This window comes from Chanodichthys erythropterus, chromosome 20, assembly GCF_024489055.1.
Source record: "Chanodichthys erythropterus isolate Z2021 chromosome 20, ASM2448905v1, whole genome shotgun sequence".
Taxonomy (NCBI): Eukaryota; Metazoa; Chordata; class Actinopteri; order Cypriniformes; family Xenocyprididae; genus Chanodichthys; species Chanodichthys erythropterus.
The window spans coordinates 4,401,770-4,424,697 of record NC_090240.1 but is presented as its reverse complement, the minus strand read 5'-3'; the positions used below and the strand labels follow the sequence as shown (position 1 = coordinate 4,424,697).

The 22,928-nt window shown below is 35.1% G+C and overlaps 1 protein-coding gene across 6 annotated transcripts in view; it reads left to right on the top strand.

The window, feature by feature from the left end:
* The window catches only part of LOC137009561 (ankyrin repeat and SAM domain-containing protein 1A-like), a 140,301-nt gene that overhangs the window by 107,927 nt on the left and 9,446 nt on the right, over window positions 1-22,928 (top strand). For all 6 annotated transcript variants that reach the window (XM_067371882.1, XM_067371880.1, XM_067371883.1 and 3 more), the window contains 9 exons: window positions 10,613-10,711; window positions 10,900-11,046; window positions 12,451-12,558; window positions 13,850-14,017; window positions 14,098-14,235; window positions 14,386-14,457; window positions 16,008-16,094; window positions 18,547-18,684; window positions 19,574-19,750. In XM_067371882.1, the coding sequence (XP_067227983.1) occupies window positions 10,613-10,711; window positions 10,900-11,046; window positions 12,451-12,558; window positions 13,850-14,017; window positions 14,098-14,235; window positions 14,386-14,457; window positions 16,008-16,094; window positions 18,547-18,684; window positions 19,574-19,750 (1,134 nt within the window). The remainder of the gene's footprint in view (window positions 1-10,612; window positions 10,712-10,899; window positions 11,047-12,450; window positions 12,559-13,849; window positions 14,018-14,097; window positions 14,236-14,385; window positions 14,458-16,007; window positions 16,095-18,546; window positions 18,685-19,573; window positions 19,751-22,928) is intronic.

The following is a 22,928-nucleotide window of genomic DNA, read 5'->3' as shown; positions in this document are numbered from 1 at the left end:
TTCATCTTCCTCTGCTCACACTCTGTTTTTTATAGCGGGGTGGAGGATTGACTATCCGTTCTCTCTAAGATAATACTGGTGCAGAAAGCTTGGGCTTTTTTTACATGCATAAACACTTTTTTCTTTTGTAGCATTTCCTTTCCTCTCTCTTCTCTTTCATCTTAGCTTACCAGAGTTCTCCTCACTATATTTAAAAAAAGAACAGGGCTCCAAACAGAAAATAAAATGAAAGCAAACACAAAAAAAAAAAAAAGAAGAAAAAAATAATAATAATAATTATAAAAAAAAAAAAAAAAAAAAAAAAAAAAAATATATATATATATATATATATATATATATATATATATATATATATATATATATAGATATAGATATAGATATAGATATAGATATAGATATATATAGATATATATATATATTTTTTTTTTATTTTTTATTTTTTTTTTTTTTATAATTATTATTATTATTTTTTTCTTCTTTTTTTTTTTTTGTGTTTGCTTTCATTTTATTTTCTGTATATATATATATAGGGAAATAATTTAAAATTGAGTTATCATTGACAACAGTCTGGACAATTTTATGTACTTCAATATGGCTTAATCAGATATCATCTTGTAGCTGGCATTAGTTAATAACATCTTTACAGTACATCTTAGCTGACAAAAAATGACAAAGAAATGACTGGTTCTTTTTAATAGAGCAGTCAAAAGGATTCTTGCAGGTGAGGTAACAGTTTAAATCAGACTGCCACCAGCTACAGTATGTTTCCATCCACCTGTTTTTATGCTGATTTTGGGATAGCACATAAAAAATAACACTGGATGGAAACGTCAAGATGTGCATAAATTCTAAAAATGTGCATAAATATGTATCTTCTCAGTTGAGGCGGATACATTTTTATCCGACCTATCTCGTGGAGCAGCATCTGAAATTATGTTTTGGTTGTTCTGAAATGCCTGAGCAAAATCTTTCGTCAAAGTGGTTTGGAAAAATCAGGGTGTGATTTGTAGGGGGGGGGGGGTGGGGAGGGATCTTCTGGTCTATGTATCCCTGCCTCTGCTGAATTATTTTTATTCCCAGTGGGGGGTGCTACTCCACAAACCACCAACAGAGCATATAAAATACCAAAAATAATATTTTTTAAAACCTCGCCAAGTACAACACTGCGTTTATATAGAACTGTCTCTTTACGACCACAACAAACAGGACACTTTTCAGACGCGCATTCCGACTTCGCCTCAGCACCAGGTGTAAGTCAAACGAGCACAGAAAAGGTGCAGGTGACGACGAGGGAACTTCAGTTGAACAACAGTGTATTGCGGTCGGATGAGATGTTGTCAGGCTATGTAAAACTCCAATCAGCCATTAAAACCTACTGTGCTCGTGGCGTGCACTCAAGAATTGCTCGCGCAGATGCGCCGGCGCCACTGCAAATTACTTTATTTTAGCTTAAATAAAGCACAAAAGAAACTATGGGCATGCTCCATCATTATTCTGAGGTAAATAAAGTCATGAAATTAACCAACATGAGATTAAAGCTGACGCAAAACTGTTCATGCATGTATGTATTTGTTGACATGGTTTTAAAGCTATTGTTATCCAATTTGTTGCCTTTAAAACGTCTTAAAATGCACATATGTACACCAGGGAAATCTACATTTACTCGGGGGAGCATGTCCCCGAACTGCCCTAGCAAACTACATTTTGTGACCTCGAAACCCTGCATATGGCCCTGCTTCTGGTCTGTCTAACGAAATCAAAGGTAATCGTGTATTTCTCCATATATGCGCACTTTTGGACTAAAAGTTTGTATGTGTATGCATTATGATCAAAAATAAATGGGAGCAAACACGATTTAATGTAGAGGTTTGCGTCTCATTATTCTATTCAAAAAAGCAATAACTACCGATTGATTTTGCATTCCTATCAGAAATGTAATATTATTAGTTTCATTGTATATTGTGGTGCACATATCGAAGCTATCTAATCTAATACTTCAAATCCTAAGGTTAAAGCAGAAGATTTATTGTAAAAAAAAAAAATTCTGTAACAGCTTCCAAAAACAGTGTATAGCTCCACTGTGGTTTATAATTTATTTTCAAGGGGGATGAAAAAAAAAAAAAAAAACTCCTGCCTGCTGAACTGATGCAAGGAATTGTTACCCTGTGTTTGTGTATATGGTGAACACGCATTGGATGATGGGATGTGTAAATGCATTCACATTTCTTCTTTAACTAGTAGGTTTTGAAGAACTTCTTAAAGTCAGAGCTTGAGTAAAAAACATTCTGTAGTAGATAGAGGCATTTCTGTGTTTTTGCCAAAGCATGGTGGTTTCTCCATTTCCCAACTAATTCCAAATGCATTTGCATGGAGATGGAGTACAGGAGTAAGGCTCAAAGGTCTCGCTTTCTTTCGGATACCTGGGGTGAGTTCGTCTTACATCTTTCCAGAAGTGCATTACCACCCACATCCTTCTCCGTTCCATCTTCCCATCCTGTCATCGTCTCTGCATTCCACTTCTCCATAATTCACACCAAAGAAGCCAATCCCCTTTGATCATGGCTGAGATATTTGATTAATAATTAAAGTGAGCTTGTCTGCCATGTTTTTAGATCTTGCATTAAGAAACTGTGTCCAATATGTTGCTATTTTTACTTGTGCTTGAATATTAAAAGGCATGTAACATTTAAGGAAAATCTGAGGACACCAAGTGGATGTCGTGAGGTGCACTGTGAGAAATGTAATTTTGTGATGTAAGGAGTGATGGGTAAATGCATAATATTCAGTTAAGCAAGTTAATTAAGTGTGTTTATTACATCCATTAGTTTCCTTAAAGTGCTGGACTCTGCTGTTTGTGTCATACCTGTGAGAATGACGTGATTTGTTCAGTGTTATTGGAAAGTGTGTGGAGAGGAAGTTTAAATAAATGAGATGAGTCTGCTCATTTCTCAGCCTTTTGAGAATATACAGTATGAACTACACCAGTATTTTTGCATACAAAAAGGTTAGCTAATTAGAACAGAGGTCATTCACATACAATGACATTAGCAAGCAGCCAGTTTCATTTTAAAGGGTTAGTTCACCCAAAAATGAAAATGATGTCATTAATGACTCACCTTCATGTCGTTCCAAACCCGTAAGACCTCCGTTCATCTTCAGAACACAGTTTAAGATATTTTAGATTTAGTCTGAGAGCTTTCAGTCCCTCCATTGAAGATGTATGTACGGTATACTGTCCATGTCCAGAAAGGTAATAAAAACATCATCAAAGTAGTCCATGTGACATCAGTGGGTTAGTTAGAAGTTTCTGAAGCATCGAAAATACATTTTGGCCCAAAAATTACAAAAACTACGACTTTATTCAGCATTGTATTCTCTTCCGGGTCTGTTGTCAATCCGGGTTCACGACTCCGCAGTGACGCTGCTGACGTGTTATCCGGTGTGCCTGAGCTTCGTTTACAGTCTGAGGGAGATGCACGCTGTAATCAAGCTATTTTACATTGTTTGTTTTTTGGTATTGCTATATGTTTTAAAATGGTGCGTAAGTGTGCATGTCGCGGATGTCCTAATCGCCAAAAACAAAGACGTAAAAGTGCATTACCAATGCAGACAGATAAAAGGATTCAATGGAATCAATTCAATGGAGAGGATTCCGGAAGAGAATACAATGCTGAATAAACTCGTAGATTTTGTTATTTTTGGACCAAAATGTATTTTCGATGCTTCAGAAACTTCTAATTAACCCAATGATGTCACATGGACTACTTTGATGTTTTTATTACCTTTCTGGACATGGACAGTATACCGTACATACATTTTCAATGGAGGGACAGAAAGCTCTCGGACTAAATCTAAAATATCTTAAACTGTGTTCCGAAGATGAACGGAGGTCTTACGGGTTTGGAACGACATGAGGGTGAGTCATTAATTACATACTTTTCATTTTTGGGTGAACTAACCCTTTAAGAACTAGAGAAAAAGTAAAAATAGACACCAAAAAATGCCAAAAAAGACTGAAATATGGTCCTTTTAGGGCCGGAGGATGTTAGCATTCTCCTTGCCACTGTCCCCATGTGCAGCCAGCTTACAAAGTCATCAAGGCACTTACACAAAGGGAGGGTGAGAAGTGGAATTAGCTTTACGTTTGGGGTCAGTGAATGGTACTTCAGAATGACTGGCCACAGAAAAGAGCTGGCATCACGATCAGATATCACCACTAGTAGCAGCTGCGTGTGTGTGTTGTCCTGGTAAACTCTACGTGATGGGTCATTGAGCTGCTTTCCATGAGGAAAACAGCTTATAAATCATACAGAATGATGTTTTTTGAGAATGTAAAAATGCAGAAAGTTTTCTGTGATGCCGTGTGTTTACTTAGTTATAGGTTAGGGTAAATAGCATTTTTTAAATAAAATAAATTCATATTTTTATTCAGCAAATATGCATTAAATTGATCAAAAGTGACAGTAAATACATTTATAATGTAATAAAATGTTTGGATTTCAAATAAATGTTCTTTTTAACTTTCTATTCAAAGAATCCTGAATTAAATTCAAATGATATTTCACAGTATTTCATTATTTTTGATTACATAAATGCTGCCTAGGTGATCATAAGACTTCTTTAAAAATCTTAAAAAAAAAAAAAAAAAATGTAGACCCCAAACTTTAAACTTTTGACACAACAGAAGTTTAAATAGTGTGGTAATCGACACTTTCACAATTAGTTAATCACAGCAGCTGTAGTTGTAATCTATTTTTTTATCAATTATTTGTGCAACCCTAAAATATGGTGCTTTTGTTTCAGTGTTTTTTATTATTATTATTATTATTATTATTATTATTTATATAAGCTAGTCTTTAAAGGGTTAGTTCACCCAAAAATGAAAATTGTCATTAATTACTCACCCTCATGTCGTTCCACACCTGTAAGAACTTCGTTCTTCTTCAGAGAGGTATATGACTTGTCCATAGACAGCAATATAATCAACATTTTCAAGGTCCAGAAAGGTACTAAAAGACATTGTTAAAATAGTCCACATGACTACAGTGGTCCAACCTTAATGTTATGAAGTGACAAGAATACTTTTATGTGTACTTTATTCAGCAATCTCTTCTCTTCCCTGTCATTATTCTAATGTAGTTGCTGCAGTAAGCACAGTGAAGGCTTCTGTGTTTGTCTGAATGCCGGCTCAATATTGGCCAAAGCTGATCATGTGAGCAGCACGACACATAGGTGTGATGCTGACGCAGGAGCCGGCCGATAATGAGTCAGCGTTCTGACTTAGAACCTAGAGGCATTGGACGTAAATGACGTATGAGAATGACACAGAATAAAGTCGTTGTTTTAGTTTTTTGCACACAAAACGTATTCTCGTTGCTTCATAACATTAAGGTTGATCCACTGCAGTCACGTCAACGGTTTTAACAATGTCTTGAGTACCTTTCTGGACCTTATGTTAGGATGAGTTAGAGTTGTGTTAGAAAGTGTTAGGACGAGTTGTATACCTTTCAGTTTTTATCAAATATATCTTAATTTGTGTTCCAAAGATGAATGACATGAGGGTGATAAATTAATGACAACATTTTCATTTATGGGTGAACCCTTTAATTTGATGTTAGCTAAATAAATGTGGGATATGTTATAGTGAATAAAATGTGATACGCCAGTTTATTTCATGTTGTTTTAAATAACTGGATGTTGGCTGACAAATTTTGTATCAGTACGAATGACTGTATTTAAAATGTGTGATAATATTAAAGGTGCAGTAAGCGACTTCTGAGAATAATTATTGAACACTGTTGATATCTGAACCCATCCCAAACAAACACACCCCTCCCTTCATTGCTCCGCCCCCAAAATGCACAAACATGCAATGCAAGAGTAGATTTTTTTTTTAGCAGAAGTAAAGCAAAATTAAGTTTCGTGAAAAAGAATGCGAAGATGACGAACGAGCGAACGACAAGGAAGAACAAATAATGAACACACAGTACACAAGAGTTCGTTGTTAGTCGCCACTTAAAACCATTGTTACTAACGTATGGAGCAGAAACAGTGCAACTTCTGCATCCGTTTTCAGGCCTTTCCGCATTGGTCTCTCCAGTGCTGGAAAGCTTTTCAAATATTATCTCAAATCCTAAAGCTCTTGCCTGATCATTACCAGTTATATCCTCTGAGTTTTCTCTTTTGTAATGTCTCTCAGCCATCTCTCTTTCTACAGTCTTTCTTCAAATCCCCCTCTTGATCTCTCTCTCTCTCTCTCTCTCTCTCTCTTTCTCTCCTCCATCATAAGTGGACACGCCCCCTTACTGCTGATTAGCTACAAGTGTGTTGTGCTGCTCAGTCTGATCCACATTGAACAGCGTTTCTCAGAATTCGCTTACAGCACCTTTTAAGTGATCTTTGCGGAGCAAGGATTCACACCATGTCACACCTGTTCATTTTTGATTGACAGAAGTTCAGGTGCTCAGAACTAGTAAGCATCTAAGTGGTGCTTCTGGAATAGGCATCACTTAATTGCTTTTGTGCAAAATGATTACAAATTCCTCTGTAGTCATAAAGCATATGCATCATTCCTCAAAGTTAATTCAAGTTCGTCTATATTAAAGAGATTTCCACTGAGGGTTTCCACAGCTCCAAAGTGCACAGATTTCTTTTGATTTCTCATACATTGCAGCTGGAATTGAGCTGTTGTCTTGTGGACTTCCCTTATTAGAGGCTGATTTTCTCTTCTGCCGTCATGAGGAATCTCTCCACAACTGGAATCAAAGTTTTATCCTCAGATGTCTTTGTGAAATTGGATGGTTCTAAAAAGCATTACTTTGCAAAGTTCGCAAAATCTCTGTAGCTGTGAGTCATACAAGCTTTTATTAGTGTTATTTGCGAAAGCAAACATCACTGTTATATACTTGGGGGTTAGGATTTAAATGCAAAGTATACACAATTTTTGCCTTGTGGTACAGACGTGAACGATAGCTAGAGTCATTAAAAATAATACCTAAAATCATTTTGTAGTTTAGTTTTTGTGTAGTTGTGTTTGGAGTTTGTTTTGTGGTTTGCTTTTTATTGTTAGTGTTTTATTGGGGTTTTTTTGTGTGTGTTGTTTTTGATTTGTCTTTTTGTGTTTTATTTGTTTGCTTCTGTTTTGTTTGTTTGGAGTTTTGTTTTGTAGTTTGCGTTTGGCTGCTAGTGTTTTATTGGTTTTGTATTTTTGTTTGGAGTTTTTGTTTGTTTGTTGTTTTTTTTGTGGTTTTTGGTATGGCTATTTGATTTTTTTAATTTTAGCAGTAAAATGTTCTTGTTGATTGTGTTGCAGTGTGAATATTTGTAAGAATGGACTCTTTCTAAGTCGGTTGAAATGATGAAAAATGCTTCAGAAAAGTGACATTAGTTAGCAAGAGAAAATCTATAGCAGCGTTTGTTTGCTGATGCTACATAGTTTGATATTTAGTTTCCAAATACATTTTGGAGCCACTGAATGTACAACCTCCATTTGTTTCATTGTCAGTTGTCACATCATCCCATTTGTAGAAAAAAATAAACCATCTCTGTGTGTTGTACTCAGAGATCTGATTTCATTCAGTCTATACTGAAGGCTCATAATGAGAGAATAAGAGTTAAGTGGATTGGAAAGATAGAAAGAGTGAGAGAGATAAAAAGAGGACGGAGACGGATTGATCCCCCTTAACCTTTCTGCATTCAGCTGCTGTTTCTTCACTCTAAATTATTTGGGCAGTTTTACTCCAACCTATTCCCCATCTGCCTCCCTCACTCACTTTATCATAGAATGAGCAGATGAGACTCAAAGTGGTTCAGATCGCTCATGCTGTTTGAGTGGAGTGAATGATGACAGACAGTGATGTGATTTGTCTGTGTCTATATGGACATACTCATCAGAGCATAAGATGTTTCGTATTTGATCCAGAGCAGATCTGCACCTTCATTGCACAGGACGTTTGTGATGATTACTCACTGCACCATTTTCTTGCACCAGCCAAAATTGTAGTACTTACACAAAGTTTCCATTTTGTCTGTCCACCGATTAGACGTGCCAATATTTGGTAATGCGATATATCACGATAATGTTGTTAACTATTATTCAGTGGACCTGAGCTAAAACTAACAATGATCCACTGTAGCTATTGCTCATTCTTAATCTTAGTTAAAGCATTAACTAATGTATTGTAAAATGTTGTTCTTTATAATTCTTTTGCATTTTAATTTTACTTTATAATTTTTTTTTTGTATATTGCGTTATTGTATTTAATAACATTCAGAGTTCTTTTTGTTACAAGAAAAAGAGTTCTTAAACTTGTTATACTATGACAACACTTTTTTACAACTTATTTCAATATTGTGATAATACCATATACCGTGATAAAAGCTTCAGCAATTATCGCAACATGAAAATTTGATACCGTCACATGCCTACCACAAATATTCTGTGTGAAGGGACAGAATCACAGCCAATCAGAACATTTCTGATGTTTAATATACATTTATGAGGAGCAGGATTTTGTACCAATGATATTTTAATGTGGGCTGGTTAGGACAAAAACTCTACACAATAAACAGATGACATATGATATTTTTTCTCTTCATAACTCTGTTATTAGCACACTGTTATGCTTTTGATCTTAGTTTTTTTTTTGTTTCGTTTTAGTTTTGTGTTGTATTGGGGTTTTTTGTGTTTGTTTTGTTTTGAGGTTTTGTGGTTTGCTTGTTAGTGTTTGATTAGTTTTGTTTGTTTTTAGTTTTTGTGTGTGTTTGGAGATTTTTTTTTTTTTTTTTTTTTTTGTTTTTTAGTTGTATTGGTTTTATTTGTTTGAAGTTTTTTGTATTCCTGGTTTTGTTTTGCTTTTTGTTAGTGTTTTGTTGATTTTGCTTTGTTTGGAGTTTTTTGTTGTTTTGGTTTATTGTTTGCTCTGTGCTCTGTTATTGTTTATTGTTTGCTCTGTGGTTTGTTTTTGATTGTTTGTATTATTGGTTTCTTTTTGTTAGCATTTTATTGGTTTTGTTAGTTTGGAGCTGTTTGTGGCTTACTTGTTGTTTGTGCTGTATTGGTTTTATTTTGTGAATGTTTGGAGGTTTTTTGTGTTTTTTTAATATGATTTGTATTGTTTTGCTTTTTGTTAGTGATTTATTGATTTTTATTTTTTTTGTTTGTTTGGAGTTGTTTGTGGCTTGCTTTTTGTGTTTTATCGATTTTGTTTTGTGTATATTTGGAGTTTTTGTTTTGTTTTTGTGTTTTTTGGAGGCTTGCTTTGTGGTTTGTTTTTGGTTGTTTGTATTATTTGGTTTCATTTTGTGTTTTGCTTTTTGTTAGTGTTTTATTGATTTTGTTTTATGTTTAAAGTCATTTTTGTCATTTGTTTTGTCATTTGCTTTTTGTATTTTTGTTTTTTATTTTGTTTGGTATTTTTATGGTTTGATGTTATTGTTTTAGCAGTCAAATGTTCTTGTTGAAGTAGCAATTGTGTTGGACGCTGTAAATTGGTCAGTTCACTGTAAATCACAGTGCAATTCATTGTAGATCTCAAATCACTACCACTCACTTGTTGTAAATACTTATCATGATCTGTTTGTCATGTTTAACATATTTTAGACAGAGTTTCAACACTATTCAATACAGTGACCCTGCAGGTGCAGGAAGGGTCATGTGCAGTGTTTCCTGCTTATATGGATTAAGTGTGTATAAAGGGATTGCAAGGCCTGATGAGAAACTCTTCTTTTATCTCTAAAATAAAATCTAATCTAATCTCTCTCTCTCTCTGTGTGTGTGTGTGTGTGTGTGTGTGTGTGTGTGTGTGTGTGTGTGTGTGTGTGTGTGTGTGTGTGTGTGTGTGTGTGTGTGTGTGTGTGTGTGTGTGTGTGTGTGTGTGTGTGTGTGTGTGTGTGTGTGTGTGTGTGTAAGATCTCGTTGTGAGATCAGCACCTCAGATTGCTCTCTGCGCTGTCTTGCATTGATCGCTCAGATGCTGCTATGTTAGACGTACTGTGTTTAGAGTATATGGCACTGATCAATAAAGAAACATGAAGCACGTACACACATACAAACAGTGCAAGATGTGTGTCTCTGTCTAACCTGATATATATTGTGTCCTTAATCCATAAAGTGGAGACATTCTGTATGTTTGTTGATGCAAGTAAAGGTGGCTTGGAGATTAAAATAGATGCTGCTGTTCTCTATGGTGCTCTGCAGTACAATGAATTAAACCTTGTGTTTTTTCAGACAAAAGACACATTGACCAAGTGGAGCACTATTGCCCTTCAGTATTGATTAAAGAGTTGTGCATTTAGGTCTTTTGTTGTGGTGTCCTTTTATATTGTATTTTTTTATTTCTAATTGTCCTTAAAACAAGATCAATTCACATGAGAAGCAAAATAAGATTTATTTTCAGAGGTTTTGTTTATTTTTATTTTTATTACATTTCATACATAAACCTCCCTAGCATAAACCTCAATAAATGTTGTTAGATTTCTACAATATATTAATGCAATACATTTATCTCATATTAAGGTTGTTTACTTTTTTATCACATTTTATTAAGATTAAAAAACACTAAGACAGGAAGCTATCTTTTGCAGTATATTTATAATGGTTGTGTTTGTGTAGGGAAACGATGTAATGGAAGAGCAAGATCTGAGAGAAATTGGCATCACGGATCCGGGACATCGCAGGAAGATCCTCAGTGCTGCACGTTCTTTACCAAAGGTCTGTGTTCATCTAAAATGACTTGTCATAGATTGTGTCGCATGCTAAGTTTGTCTGTCATCACTAATGACTTGAGCAGAATTATGTTGTAAGATTTCCATCATTAAAATGATACTTGTTGTAAGTCAGTCAGTAGTTTATCTGCACTGGCTCTGAAGTTTGTTCTCTGTTGGTTTTGCCCTCTGCAGGTGAAAGCGTTAGGCTGTGACGGCAGCACATCCCTCGCGGCATGGCTGGACGTCCTGGGTCTTCAGGAGTACCTGCACAACTTCCTGTCCAGTGGCTATCGCACACTAGAATGTGTGAAGAACCTGTGGGAGCTGGAGATTGTTAATGTGAGGAGAACATCATACATTCAAACGTTTACAGTAATCAATATGGACTGCTTTTTTATTTGTTTGTTTTTATATAAATTATCAGTAACACTTTACTGTAAGTTCCATTTGTTAAGATTACTTAATTACATTAACAACATGAAAATAATCAATTAATGTTGAGATTAACATTTACATATACATTATTAAAATCAAAAGTTGTATATTTTAATATTATTTTGTGGACCTGAGCTAACATGAACAAACAATGAGCAGTATTTTTATTAACTATCGTTAACAAAGAGTAATAAATACTGGAACAAATGCATTGCTCATTGTTAATGTTAGTTAATGCATTAAGCAATGTTAATGCATTAGTTGATGTAAAGTAACCTTATTGTAAAATGTTACCAAAGTATTATTTTTTACATAATCAATTGGCTTTTCTTAAGGCCCGTTCACAACAAGGAAGATAACTATAATTATAACAATAAAGTTATTCTAAATGTAAAAGAATAGCAGAGTCCACACCACAACTGTAATAACAACACTGTCACGGATGGCACAGAGACAAGAGGGTTAGATCCAAACGCAGCTTTAATGGGGCAATCCAAAAACGTAATCCAAACAAGCAAGGGTCAAAATCCAGAGAACAGTCCATACAAAACAAAGAAAACATAACAAAACAGAGAAGCCGGTGACCATAAATGAAACCACAATAACAAAAGCAGAAACAAACCAGGTATAAATAGACAGACACTAATGAACAAACACAAAACAGCTGAGTGCAATGACGGGATAATGAGTCCGGGAAGTGGGTTATGGGAAATGAAGTCCAAGTGAGGTGAGAAAAAGTCCGTGTTGGAGTGCCCTCTAGTGGCTAACCAGGGCACTCCAACTGCTGATCATGACAGACACAGAGAAACAATATTGTTTTTTTTTGTTTGTTTTTTTTCCCAGCTGATGAGCGATTAAAAACATTGACAGCCAATCAGAATCCATCCTGCTTTAAGAGCTTGGCATAAGGCTCTTGTTCTGTTATTATGCTAGTTGTTATCTTCTGTTGATGTTGTACAAGCAGAATGTGGCGGTTGGTCAGTGTTGTATTTGTCCCACCTCTCCACCACTCTGATTGAACAGCTGGCTAAAATCGCTCAGCGCCTCGTTACACTCCTGCCATTTAAAAAACGTGGTGCTCCAATTGAAAAAATATGCTAGCCTCGGAAAAAGCACTTTGGTGGTAACACGGCCTTTTGAAGCAGCGGAAGACAAAACTGCAGCACAGGCTTAAACAGACCGATATATAGTTAATATAGTTATCATTATTGGTGTGAATGGTTCTTTATTTAATTAGGAACATTGGTATTTACGTTGCTTTCTGGAGTTTAATTTTTGTCTTCGTGTGTGTTTTGTGTCTACTTGTAGGTGCTGAAGATCACATTGTTGGGCCACAGGAAAAGGATTATTGCATCGTTAGCTGAACGGCCCTATGAGGAGCCGCCAGTCAAACCACCGCGCCTCTCTCAGATCAGAGTAAGTGCTACAGAACAAAATAAAATTAACCAATTATAGAATAGATTTCAGATAAAGTAAATGTAAATACTCTGAGGGACCGAATTACAGTTTAAGTATGGTCATGCAGTAAAACAAACTATAACACAGCTAATTTTGATCTATAAATGTATTAATATAAATATGTCAGACATTTAAATGGTTTGTTTGTGTTTTATTGTTATTTTGCAATGTTCTTTTCATATTTTTACAGTAGTTTATTGTCATGATTCATCTTTCATCTGGTCTTCCTTATCAATGGCCAAAAATGGCAATCAAATTGGTCATATCTCAACCCAAAATAATAAATAATAATAATAAAAAACAATACATTATAAGATTTAAGAATTATAAGAAACCTTTAAGAATGTATGCACTTTCCTCATTACCATAATCTATTAAATTTAATATTTTTTTAATTTAATTAAAAAAAAAACTTAATTTAAAATAAAAATAAAATAATATAAAAAAATAAATAGTAAAATTAATATTAAAAATAACAAACAAAATTAAAAAAGTAACATTTAATTTAATTTAACATTTAAAATAAAATAAAAATAATAAATAAAATGGGGGGAAAAAAATCTGTCCACTAGAAATTTGTGGGAAGATGTGTTTACTGTGCAATTTCCTCCAGGTAGAAAACAGTTAGTTTGTCTTATTAAACAGACTGCACTTCTGTCCCTCACAGAAGGATATTAGATGAATCTTGCAATAAAATTGGTCATATTTCACCCCAAATTTAAAGAATTATATTTGGCATGAAAACAGTAGAAGCGCATTTTAAGGACCTTTTAAATGACCTTTAAGAATTTATGCACTTCCCCTCATTACCATATTTAATTTAATTTAATTTAATTTTTAATTTAATTTAATTTATGTAATTTAAACAATTTATGTAATTTAAACAATATTTAATTATAAATAAAGTAAAATTTAATTAAACTTAATTTAACATTTAAAATAAAATAAAAATATTAAATGTAATTAAAAAAAAAAAAAATTAAATCTTTGTCCACTTGAAATTTGCAGGAAGTTGTGTTTGCTATATAATTTCCTGTGACACACCCAAGTAGAAAACTGTTTGCCTTATTGAGTGGACTGTACTTCTGTCCCTCTGAAATCTGGCATCAGCCCTGATTATAGTCTATAACAAAGTGCAGAATCCTGAGAGCTCGCTCTCTCTATCTCTCTCTCTCTCTCTCGAGCTCATTTATGAGGAAGCACATCTTTCTGGTTGGCTGATCGCCCTCATTGAACACTTCTTTTGCAGTGTCAGGATCTCGTGTCCCAGACCTCATCTCCTCTCAGTCACTCAGACTCCTACACACATTCTATGGATCCCCTGTTACCCGCAGTGGATTCTGGTAGGAGACGAGGACCTGACTCAGAGTATGACGTTGCCACCCGACAAAGGCCCAATGACAGACAACAACCACAAGTGAGTCAAACTCAGCCATTCCTTCTAGTTCTGCTCAGATGATGCGCATTTTATCCTAAAAGAGTTCTTCCTCGCTAAAGGAGAGATATGAGGAACGTCAGCGGGAACCTCGTCTGACCTTACGACCCCCGAGTCTGGCGGCTCCGTACACACCGGTCCAGAACTGGCACCACCAGCCTGAGAAGCTCATCTTTGAATCGTGCGGTTACGAGGCCAATGTAATAATCTTTCTATCAGCCCCTCTTTATGAAATCATAGTTCATATAGAGGTGACGGATTATGAAATCATATAAAACCTTGATCGTGTTTAGATGATGCGATTTGACTTTCTCTCTCTGTGTTTTTGTCCCGTCTCTCTCGTACTGCAGTATCTCGGCTCAATGCTCATTAAAGAACTAAGAGGAACGGAGTCAACGCAGGACGCCTGTGCTAAAATGAGGGTAGGTGTTCACAGAGTCTTCGGCCAATGAGAGCTCAAGGTCTCCTGACACTGAGATTATTATTATATTTTGGAACGGGCAGCAAGCAGCACTGTCAGGGAAAAATGCCACCCATGCGAGTCCTCTATAGGACACTAGCGCAAAAAAGGACAGCTTCATAATATATACTGTACAGCTAAGAAGGTCTGTCCAGAAAGTGGAAAATTTGGCTGTCATCACGCTGTCCTGTGTGTGTGAGACAGACTGCAGATTTGCACTTTAAGGGCTGTTCTGATAAGCAGCCATGTACATTAAATGGTTAAATAATCAAGCAGAACTGTTTGCTCAGCCGGTCAGTTCAGAGATGTAGTCAGATTGAGGAGTCTGGTCAGGGTGATGCACTGATGCACACTAAAGAAAACAAATTTGATGTTTTTTTTTCTAAGTAAATGATAAAAGAATGGCATTAAAAGTATGTCCTTTAAAATATAAGCATTGGCTTTTGGTGAATCTTAAAATGAAGCTGGTCATATTTTACCCCAAACTTCAAAAAAATATATTTTGCATGAAGAAAATAAGCACATTTTGCACTTGCATATTATTATTATTATTATTATTACATTTTGTTAAAATACTGTCAAGGTGTTTAGTACTATTTTTAATTATTCATAAATATGATTTTTCTGGATTATGTTAGTGAAAATTAGATTTTTACAGCAGTTTTCAAGTTCTTTGACTCAAAGATGTGTGCTGTGCATATATTTTTGGTGCTTTTGCTGTAACTGTTAACAAAGATGCTTATTTTCAAACTTTTTATTAACAAAAAAAATGACTATTGATTATTAAATTAACCACTAAAATTTGTGTTACCTAGTGTCTTTTTTTGAAAAAAATATGATTCTTAGTGTGCACAAACTTGCCAGATTACTGAGTGTCCTTTTGGTTACAGTGTTATAACTAAATGGTAATAAAAAATGTCGTGGTTGTGAAATATTTGGGGCATTATATTCACCTTATATGTTGTAAAACACATTGACAACTAGAGCTGGGACAATACATCGATTCTCAATTTGCAATACAATGATTCTGGATCGATTCTGATATTTTTTCTCTGGAATCGATTCTGAGCTTAGTTTTTAACAGCAGATGGCGCTCTAGGCTAGTTTTTAATTGCACACTCAAATGCTCATGAAGAAGAGTGCTAGACAGTGTTCGGCTGAGTCATGTAAGTGATTAAATATATTTGCACCTCGGCTCAGAATGCTTTTATGATGCGAGATTAATGTAAACAGCCCACAGCGAACACCCTTGTAATTCCCTTCAACCTTTTTTCAACCAACTTTATGAATGATTATTTTAGGTTTAAGTAGTGTGTGTAAAGGAACTTGAAGCAAGCAGAGTATGGGTGTTTCCAAAGCACGTAGTGCCATCTGCTGTTAAAAACTAAGCTCAGAATCGATTTGAGAGAGAATCGCGATATATTGGAAAAGATTCTTTTTATCAAGAAATGACAATCAATGTATTTTCCCAGCCCTATTGACAACCCTTCTATAATTCTCTCTCTTTCTCAGAGGTCGACAGAACAGATGAGGAAGATCCCCACCATCGTCCTCTCCATCACGTACAAGGGTGTGAAATTCATTGATGCTGCCAACAAGGTGATGACATCATCCTTCTCTGTCGTTCACCCCGGGCAGGCAGATAAACAGCTGCTCATTAAACTGAAACCCCTCTTGCTCATGGGACATCTCTGTGGGGTGGGTGGGGGGGTGGTACTGTGTTCTCATCGCATCACATGAGTGATAAACGGACACGTAGAGGAACTCAGACTTATTGAGTGAATCTTAGCTGATCCTGAGCTCTTTGTCATTTTCGCATTGCTAAAGGTCACGGGTGTCTGATTATTTTTATTTATATTCATTAAAGTTTTAAGTTGTTTGATTCCATAGATATTGCATTGACGTTTATCTGTAATTGTTATTATTCTAAAAATCAACATTATAAAATGTTTTTGCGTAGTTCATATACACTGCCTGGCCATTTAAATGAGTCTATGACTGGATCATTATTGCAGTGATTATTATGTTTATAGCATGTTTGGCAGTAACAGGTCTTCTAACTAGGGCTGTTTTGAACCAAAAATGATTGCCCCATTGTTATTATATATGTATTTTAATTCATTTTAAAGGCTATTGTTTGCTTAGGTCTATTTTTATTACCACAAAAAAAAAAAAAAAAAAAAAATCTGATTACTCGATTAATGGTCAAAATAATCAACCGGGTCTGTGTACTTTTGCGTCCATTCGTTTTTCCTTTTTAAACCAGAAATACAAGCTAATTTACAAGATACAAGCTAATTTTCCTTATGCAAGATTATTGTTTTGTTAAAATTAATATAAAATGATATACAACTTGTTTTTTAATATGTAAAAAATCTAAATTTAATTTCCAGTGTTTTGCGCCACAGACGCTAAAGCGCCCTCTAGTGCCTTTTACTCTGGTGCAATGACTCACTTCAAGATCCTGCCTAAATGACATTGATTCATTTTCATTCGTTAAATTACTATTATTATTATTTTTACATTTATATTTTAACCTAAACATTACATTTCTAAATCTTATAGCCACTTGTTTAGCTCTCTAACATTATCAAGTTCCCGCTTGAGTCTCAATCCCGTCATTTAGCTTTTTACTTTTTATATGAATAAAGGCCAAAACAACATCTAAATAACTGACTTTTTCGTCTGGCTCTGTGTTTTATATTGTTTTATATTGAGAAATTGTTTGGGATTAGGATTCACTTTATAGCTACTGTTCAAATAAAAAAAATATACCATCATTTGTTATGATGACAAAATTCCCAAGCCCTATGCCTCAGTGGAGGTTTGACATGAAATATTTCTCAATTCTCATTGAAAGCAATGCGTTACAGCCGTGTCGCTGGGACATTACTGCTTTATGTGGCTTAATCCTAAAACAATATCCAGGGAGAAACTATTTCTTGTCATCAACAGCATCTAAGGCTAAGACAACGGCAACGTAAACAAAGTGTAAGGACAATATTTTTATGTTAAGCATTTATAACATTTAAAAAATTACTTTTTGTCAAAGTTAAGCATTTTTTTGTACTGAAAAAAAATCAGTTTTTCAATAATATCATCAATAATGTAACCCACAGAGACCCCACTAAGAAACTGGACAAAATCCATTCTCAAAATCAGAAACAACGCACAACACACATAGACAGAAATGAAGTGGCACACTTCCAAAAATGCAAAAAAAATCCCCAATACAAAATGGACATGCTCACACACACGCACACAAAAATAAAAATTATTTATTTTATTATTTTATTATTTTATTATTTTTATTATAAAATTATTATTGAAAAACTGATTTTGCCCTGCACAAAAAAATGCTAAACTTTGACAAAGTAATTTTTATTGTTATAATTGTGATTTCATAACATTTAGATATGAATCCAACTGAAAAAAAAACTTGTGAAAAGAAATCTTTCAGTCATTCAAATAGCACATAGCAAATAGTGGAGCTCTGCAGCCATCTACTGGTAAAAGTGAAAGTTTTTTTACTTTTAAAACTGCATTTTTCAAAAGATCTTACACTAAACCATGTCAAATTATCCATGTTATCCACATGAATGAAAGTTAGAAAACTAAAAATAAAGTGAATTTTACATAAAAAGCTGTTCATGCATAAAAAACTATTTCAAAAAATATTTTTTAATTTATTTATATAAATTTAAAAGATATCACAAATCCTCCAAAAACTGCACAAATGTTGAGAAAAAACATTAATAAACAGAGTAAAATTACATTGGTTTTAACAAAATATATTATATTGTTACAAAATATATTATATTGACCACGAACGTAACTTTTTTTTTTTTTTTTTTTTTTTTACATAAAAACAAGATATCACTCCAATTTTTTTTTTAATTTGTAGATCTTAAAAGTGTTAACCACCGTACAAAGTCTCATGCCATTTGGACAAAGAGAATTTTTTTTTTAATTTGAGCAAACATCATTTGCGGGTCAAAAAGACCCCGAAGACCGCACAAGGGCTAATATCATCTTGGATTTGTGTGTGCAGAACATCATCGCAGAACATGAGATCCGGAACATCTCGTGTGCGGCTCAGGACCCAGAGGACCTCTGCACCTTTGCTTACATCACTAAAGATCTGCTGAGCAGCCATCATTACTGCCACGTGTTCAGCACCGTAGACGTAGTAAGACAAACAAGACCATCATGCCGCTGTATGATAGATGAACGCTTCAGTGCTTCTCAAGTGTTGTGCTTCAGTTTTATATGCTGATTTTACTGTACTGCTACAAAAAAAGCTTTTTGCATTTTGATGTTTTTTTGTTTTTTTAAAGTAAAAAGTAACATTTTTTTTCTTGCTGTCTGTGATAATCTGAACAGACCTGTCATGAACCATTTGAGAAGCACTGCTCATAGTCATTTTTCTGGACATCGTGAATGTCTTTCTCTGTCTCTTTCTCTCTTTCTGTGGTGTGCAGAGCACCATGGGCCGTGTGCCAGGACTCTGATAGTATCACAAAGAGTTATATTGAAGAGGTTGTGAGCAGCAGCCCATTAAAATTACATTGATCATACAGCTGTCTGAATGATACAGACACGCACCTTCAATACTTACAGCCAGACTCTAGTAACACAAAGATACACGGGATGAAGTTACAAAAAAGATTTAGAGTTTATGTTCACTGTTGCAGTGTTTCTTTATGGCCTAGATTAGAAAAGAAGAAAAAGGATCAACAAAACTCTAAAGAGATTTCATTACACTTTAATTACATCTGTCCTGATGTCCCTTTTCAGAGACTCAATGATGTCTAATGTGCAATTATATGAAAAGCTGCTCTTCATTACACTACTTGACATATCTAAGCTTGTTATTACACACTTTGAGTTAAAATGCCTCTTAAGTGCAGTATAATGGTGGAGGCTTGTAGAAATGTATTGATGTATGACTCTGTTGGTGAAGCTATTTAAGAAACCTCTGAAGATGGATTGAGGTCATTTGAACTCTTTGATCATTTTTTAATAGCTGTTTAAGCACCCCATCATCATTAATTACTGCGTCTCCACCTCCCTGACAGAACCTGACCTATGAGATCATTCTGACGCTGGGACAAGCGTTTGAAGTGGCCTATCAGCTGGCACTGCAGGCCCAGAGGACCAGACAGCAGCAGAGCACGGCGGGAGCGGCGGAGATCATTGAGACCAAGAGCAGCAGACCCGTGCCCAAACCACGAGGGAGCATGCGCAAGTCAGGGGTGAGAGCGTGCACACAGAAAACATCCCACTAGTAACTACATGGCTTCCTTGAGTCAGGCTGCACAGGCTTTTGCCAATTGCTTTGAACAAATTTAAACATCAGAGTGTTTACATTGGTCCGATTTCAGATTTAACACAATGTTAGATGTGCTAGTTTATTTTACATGTCAATCAGATTGTCCCATCCTGTCTTCCTCTTGGTACATTTTTTCATCTTCAAACCAAACTTGGGTCTTCAGTCGACAAAGTTTAAATCCCATCTGGCTAGCTCGCTTCCCATAATGTTTACTCATTAGGTCAGTAGGTGGAGAGTAGGCAGTCTTTTGTGGCTGTTCAAACACATTCGATCACATGAGCATTTATAATATGAAAGCAATCCGGTTGAATGCGTTTTCAACTAGAGCAAAACATTTTACGCCCCATTTTCACCTGTATTTAGGGTCACCCACTTGTGATCCGATCAACCAAAGCGCATCTTAATACCAGGTGCAAACAGCCTAAGTGGGCGGTTTTTAGCCAGAATATGCCATCAATAGGCTATGTGAATATATACATATGCAAAGATTAAAAGCTCTACTAATTACAGTAGAGTACATTACCAGATCAATCACTGTTTTTGATAGAAATTGTATTTCTACATGGCAAATATTTTACTAATAGGTGTAGTAGAGTAATAGAAAACCAACAGACCCAACAGTCATGACATGCATGCTGCTGATTGTGTAAATGAATCATTATTTGAAATGGGTGTGTTCAAAATAATAGCAGTGTGGAGTTCAATTAGAGATCAATCAATTTCAATTAATTCTGTGGAAAAAAAAACTGATGTCAAACAAATGGCCCTTATTAAAAGGATTAGTTCACTTTCAAATTAAAATTTCCTGATAATTTACTCACCCCCATGTCATTAAGGTTTAAAAATGAAGGTTTTTGATGAAAACATTACAGGATTTCAATGTTCTCAACGGTTGAAGGTCAGAATTACAGTTACATTGCAGCTTCAAAGCATTCTACACGATCCCAGATGAGGAATAAGAGTCTATATAATAAATCTAGAGAAACCATTGCTCATTTTCTTATAAAAATAACAATAATATGCATTTTAACCATAAATGCTCATCTTGAACTAGCTCTCTTCTTCTTCTTCTCTATTAGAATTCCGGCAGTGTAGACGAATAGCCAAAATGGTAAAGACTCAGCCAATGATCAGCTCCAGGGAGATCAAAGAAAGTCTAAAGTTAACTAAGAGTAGTGTAACAATTAGAAGATGCCTATGTGAAGCCAAGCTATCTGCAAGAAGCCCCCGCAAAGTCCCATTGTTGAAAAAATATGTGCTGAAGAGGTCACAGTTTGCCAAAAAACACATTGACTGGCCTAAAGAAAAATGGCGCAATATTTTGTGGACTGATGAAAGCAAGATTGTTCTTTTTGGGTCTAGGGGCCGCAGACAGTTTGTCAGGTGACCCCCAAACACTGAATTCAAGCCACAGTACACTGTGAAGACAGTGAAGCATGGTGGCGCAAGCATCATGATATGGAGATGTTTCTCGTATTATGTTGTTGGGCCTATTTATTGGATTCCAGGGATCATGGATCAGTTTGAGTACATCAAAATACTTGAAGAGGTCATGTTGCATTATGCCGAAGAGGAAATGCCCTTAAAATGGGTGTTTCAGCAAGACCGCGACCCCAAACACACCAGTAAACGAGCAGCATCTTGGTTCCAGACCAACAAGATTAGCATTATGGAGTGGCCAGCCCAATCCCCGAACCTGAATCCAATAGAAAACCTGTGGGATGACATAAAAAAAAAAAAAAAATGCTATTTCTGAGGCAAAACCAAAAAATGCAGAGGAATTGTGGTGTGTAGTGCAATCGTCCTGGGCTGGAATACCTGTTCACAGGTGCCAGAAGCTGATCGTCTCCATACAACACAGATGTGAAGCAGTTCTCAGAAACTGTGGTTATACAACTAAATATTGACTTTGTAAAGAAAAATGCAGACACAGCCAAATATTCATTTTCTTCACTTTCTATAAAGTAATAGCAAATTTGGTATTTTTTTCTTCATGTTTTGATTTAGAATAGAATGTGCAGTGTTCCCAATGCATGTATTGAAATAAAGGTTATTATAAGGATTTTGAGCTTTACTCACTTTTTTAAACGCATTGCTATCATTTTGAACATAACTGTATAAGGGACACACTTCATATTAGGTGTCTTTAACTACTATGTAATTAAAAAATAAGTACAATGTACTTATTGTGTTTATATTAGTGCTGTCAGTTGATTAAAAAAAGTTAATTGCATTTTTCTGTAATTAATCAATTAAAAACATTGGATTTTTATATTGTAATAATTGTAATAATTTCACAGTTACACTCTAAATTAATGTAGAAACAAATTAAAGACAGTATATTTTAAATATTAGTTTAATTTTATGAATGAAGGCCAGTATCATGATACTAATACTGCTACGATATGTTTTAAACATTAATTACAGACATTCAACATAACAGTATAACTGAAAGCTATCAATTTCAATTTATTAGGCTCATCTCATTTTCTCACAACTCGTTAAGTTCATTTAAGATGTTATATGAATGTCTTATGAGGATACTTGACAAAACAGGCATTTTGTGTGTCACACAGACACATTCACAGACGGCGTGTTCTCGTCTGCTATTGCGGTGGATATGGGTACGGTTAGGGACAGGTTTGGTGGTATGGTTAGGTTTAAGAGTGGGTTGAGGTGTAAGGGAAGTTAACAGTAATAGATGCAATTACAGATGTAATTGCATGCAGGTAATTATAATATAAGTACATGTTTGTACACAATAAGTGCATTGTATCAAATGATTAATTAAAATGTTAGTAGTAGTTAAAGACACGTAATATAAAGTGGGACCATTATAGTACTCTGTTCTATATTTGAAAGTTAGATGTTCTTTTTTCTGCCAAATGGATGATGGATGAATCATAAAAACAGAAAACACATCTGATGATCTGTCTGTCTGTGTCTGCATTTGTAGTCCAGTCACTGCTTAATGTTTAGATGTTTCTTTGGTTTCATCCTCTCAATTCAGCTTCACCTTGCTGTATTCTTGTTCTCATTCTTTACACTTTCCATTGCTCGGTTTCCATTTTTCCTTCATCCAGCTCGTCCTTTATTCACCT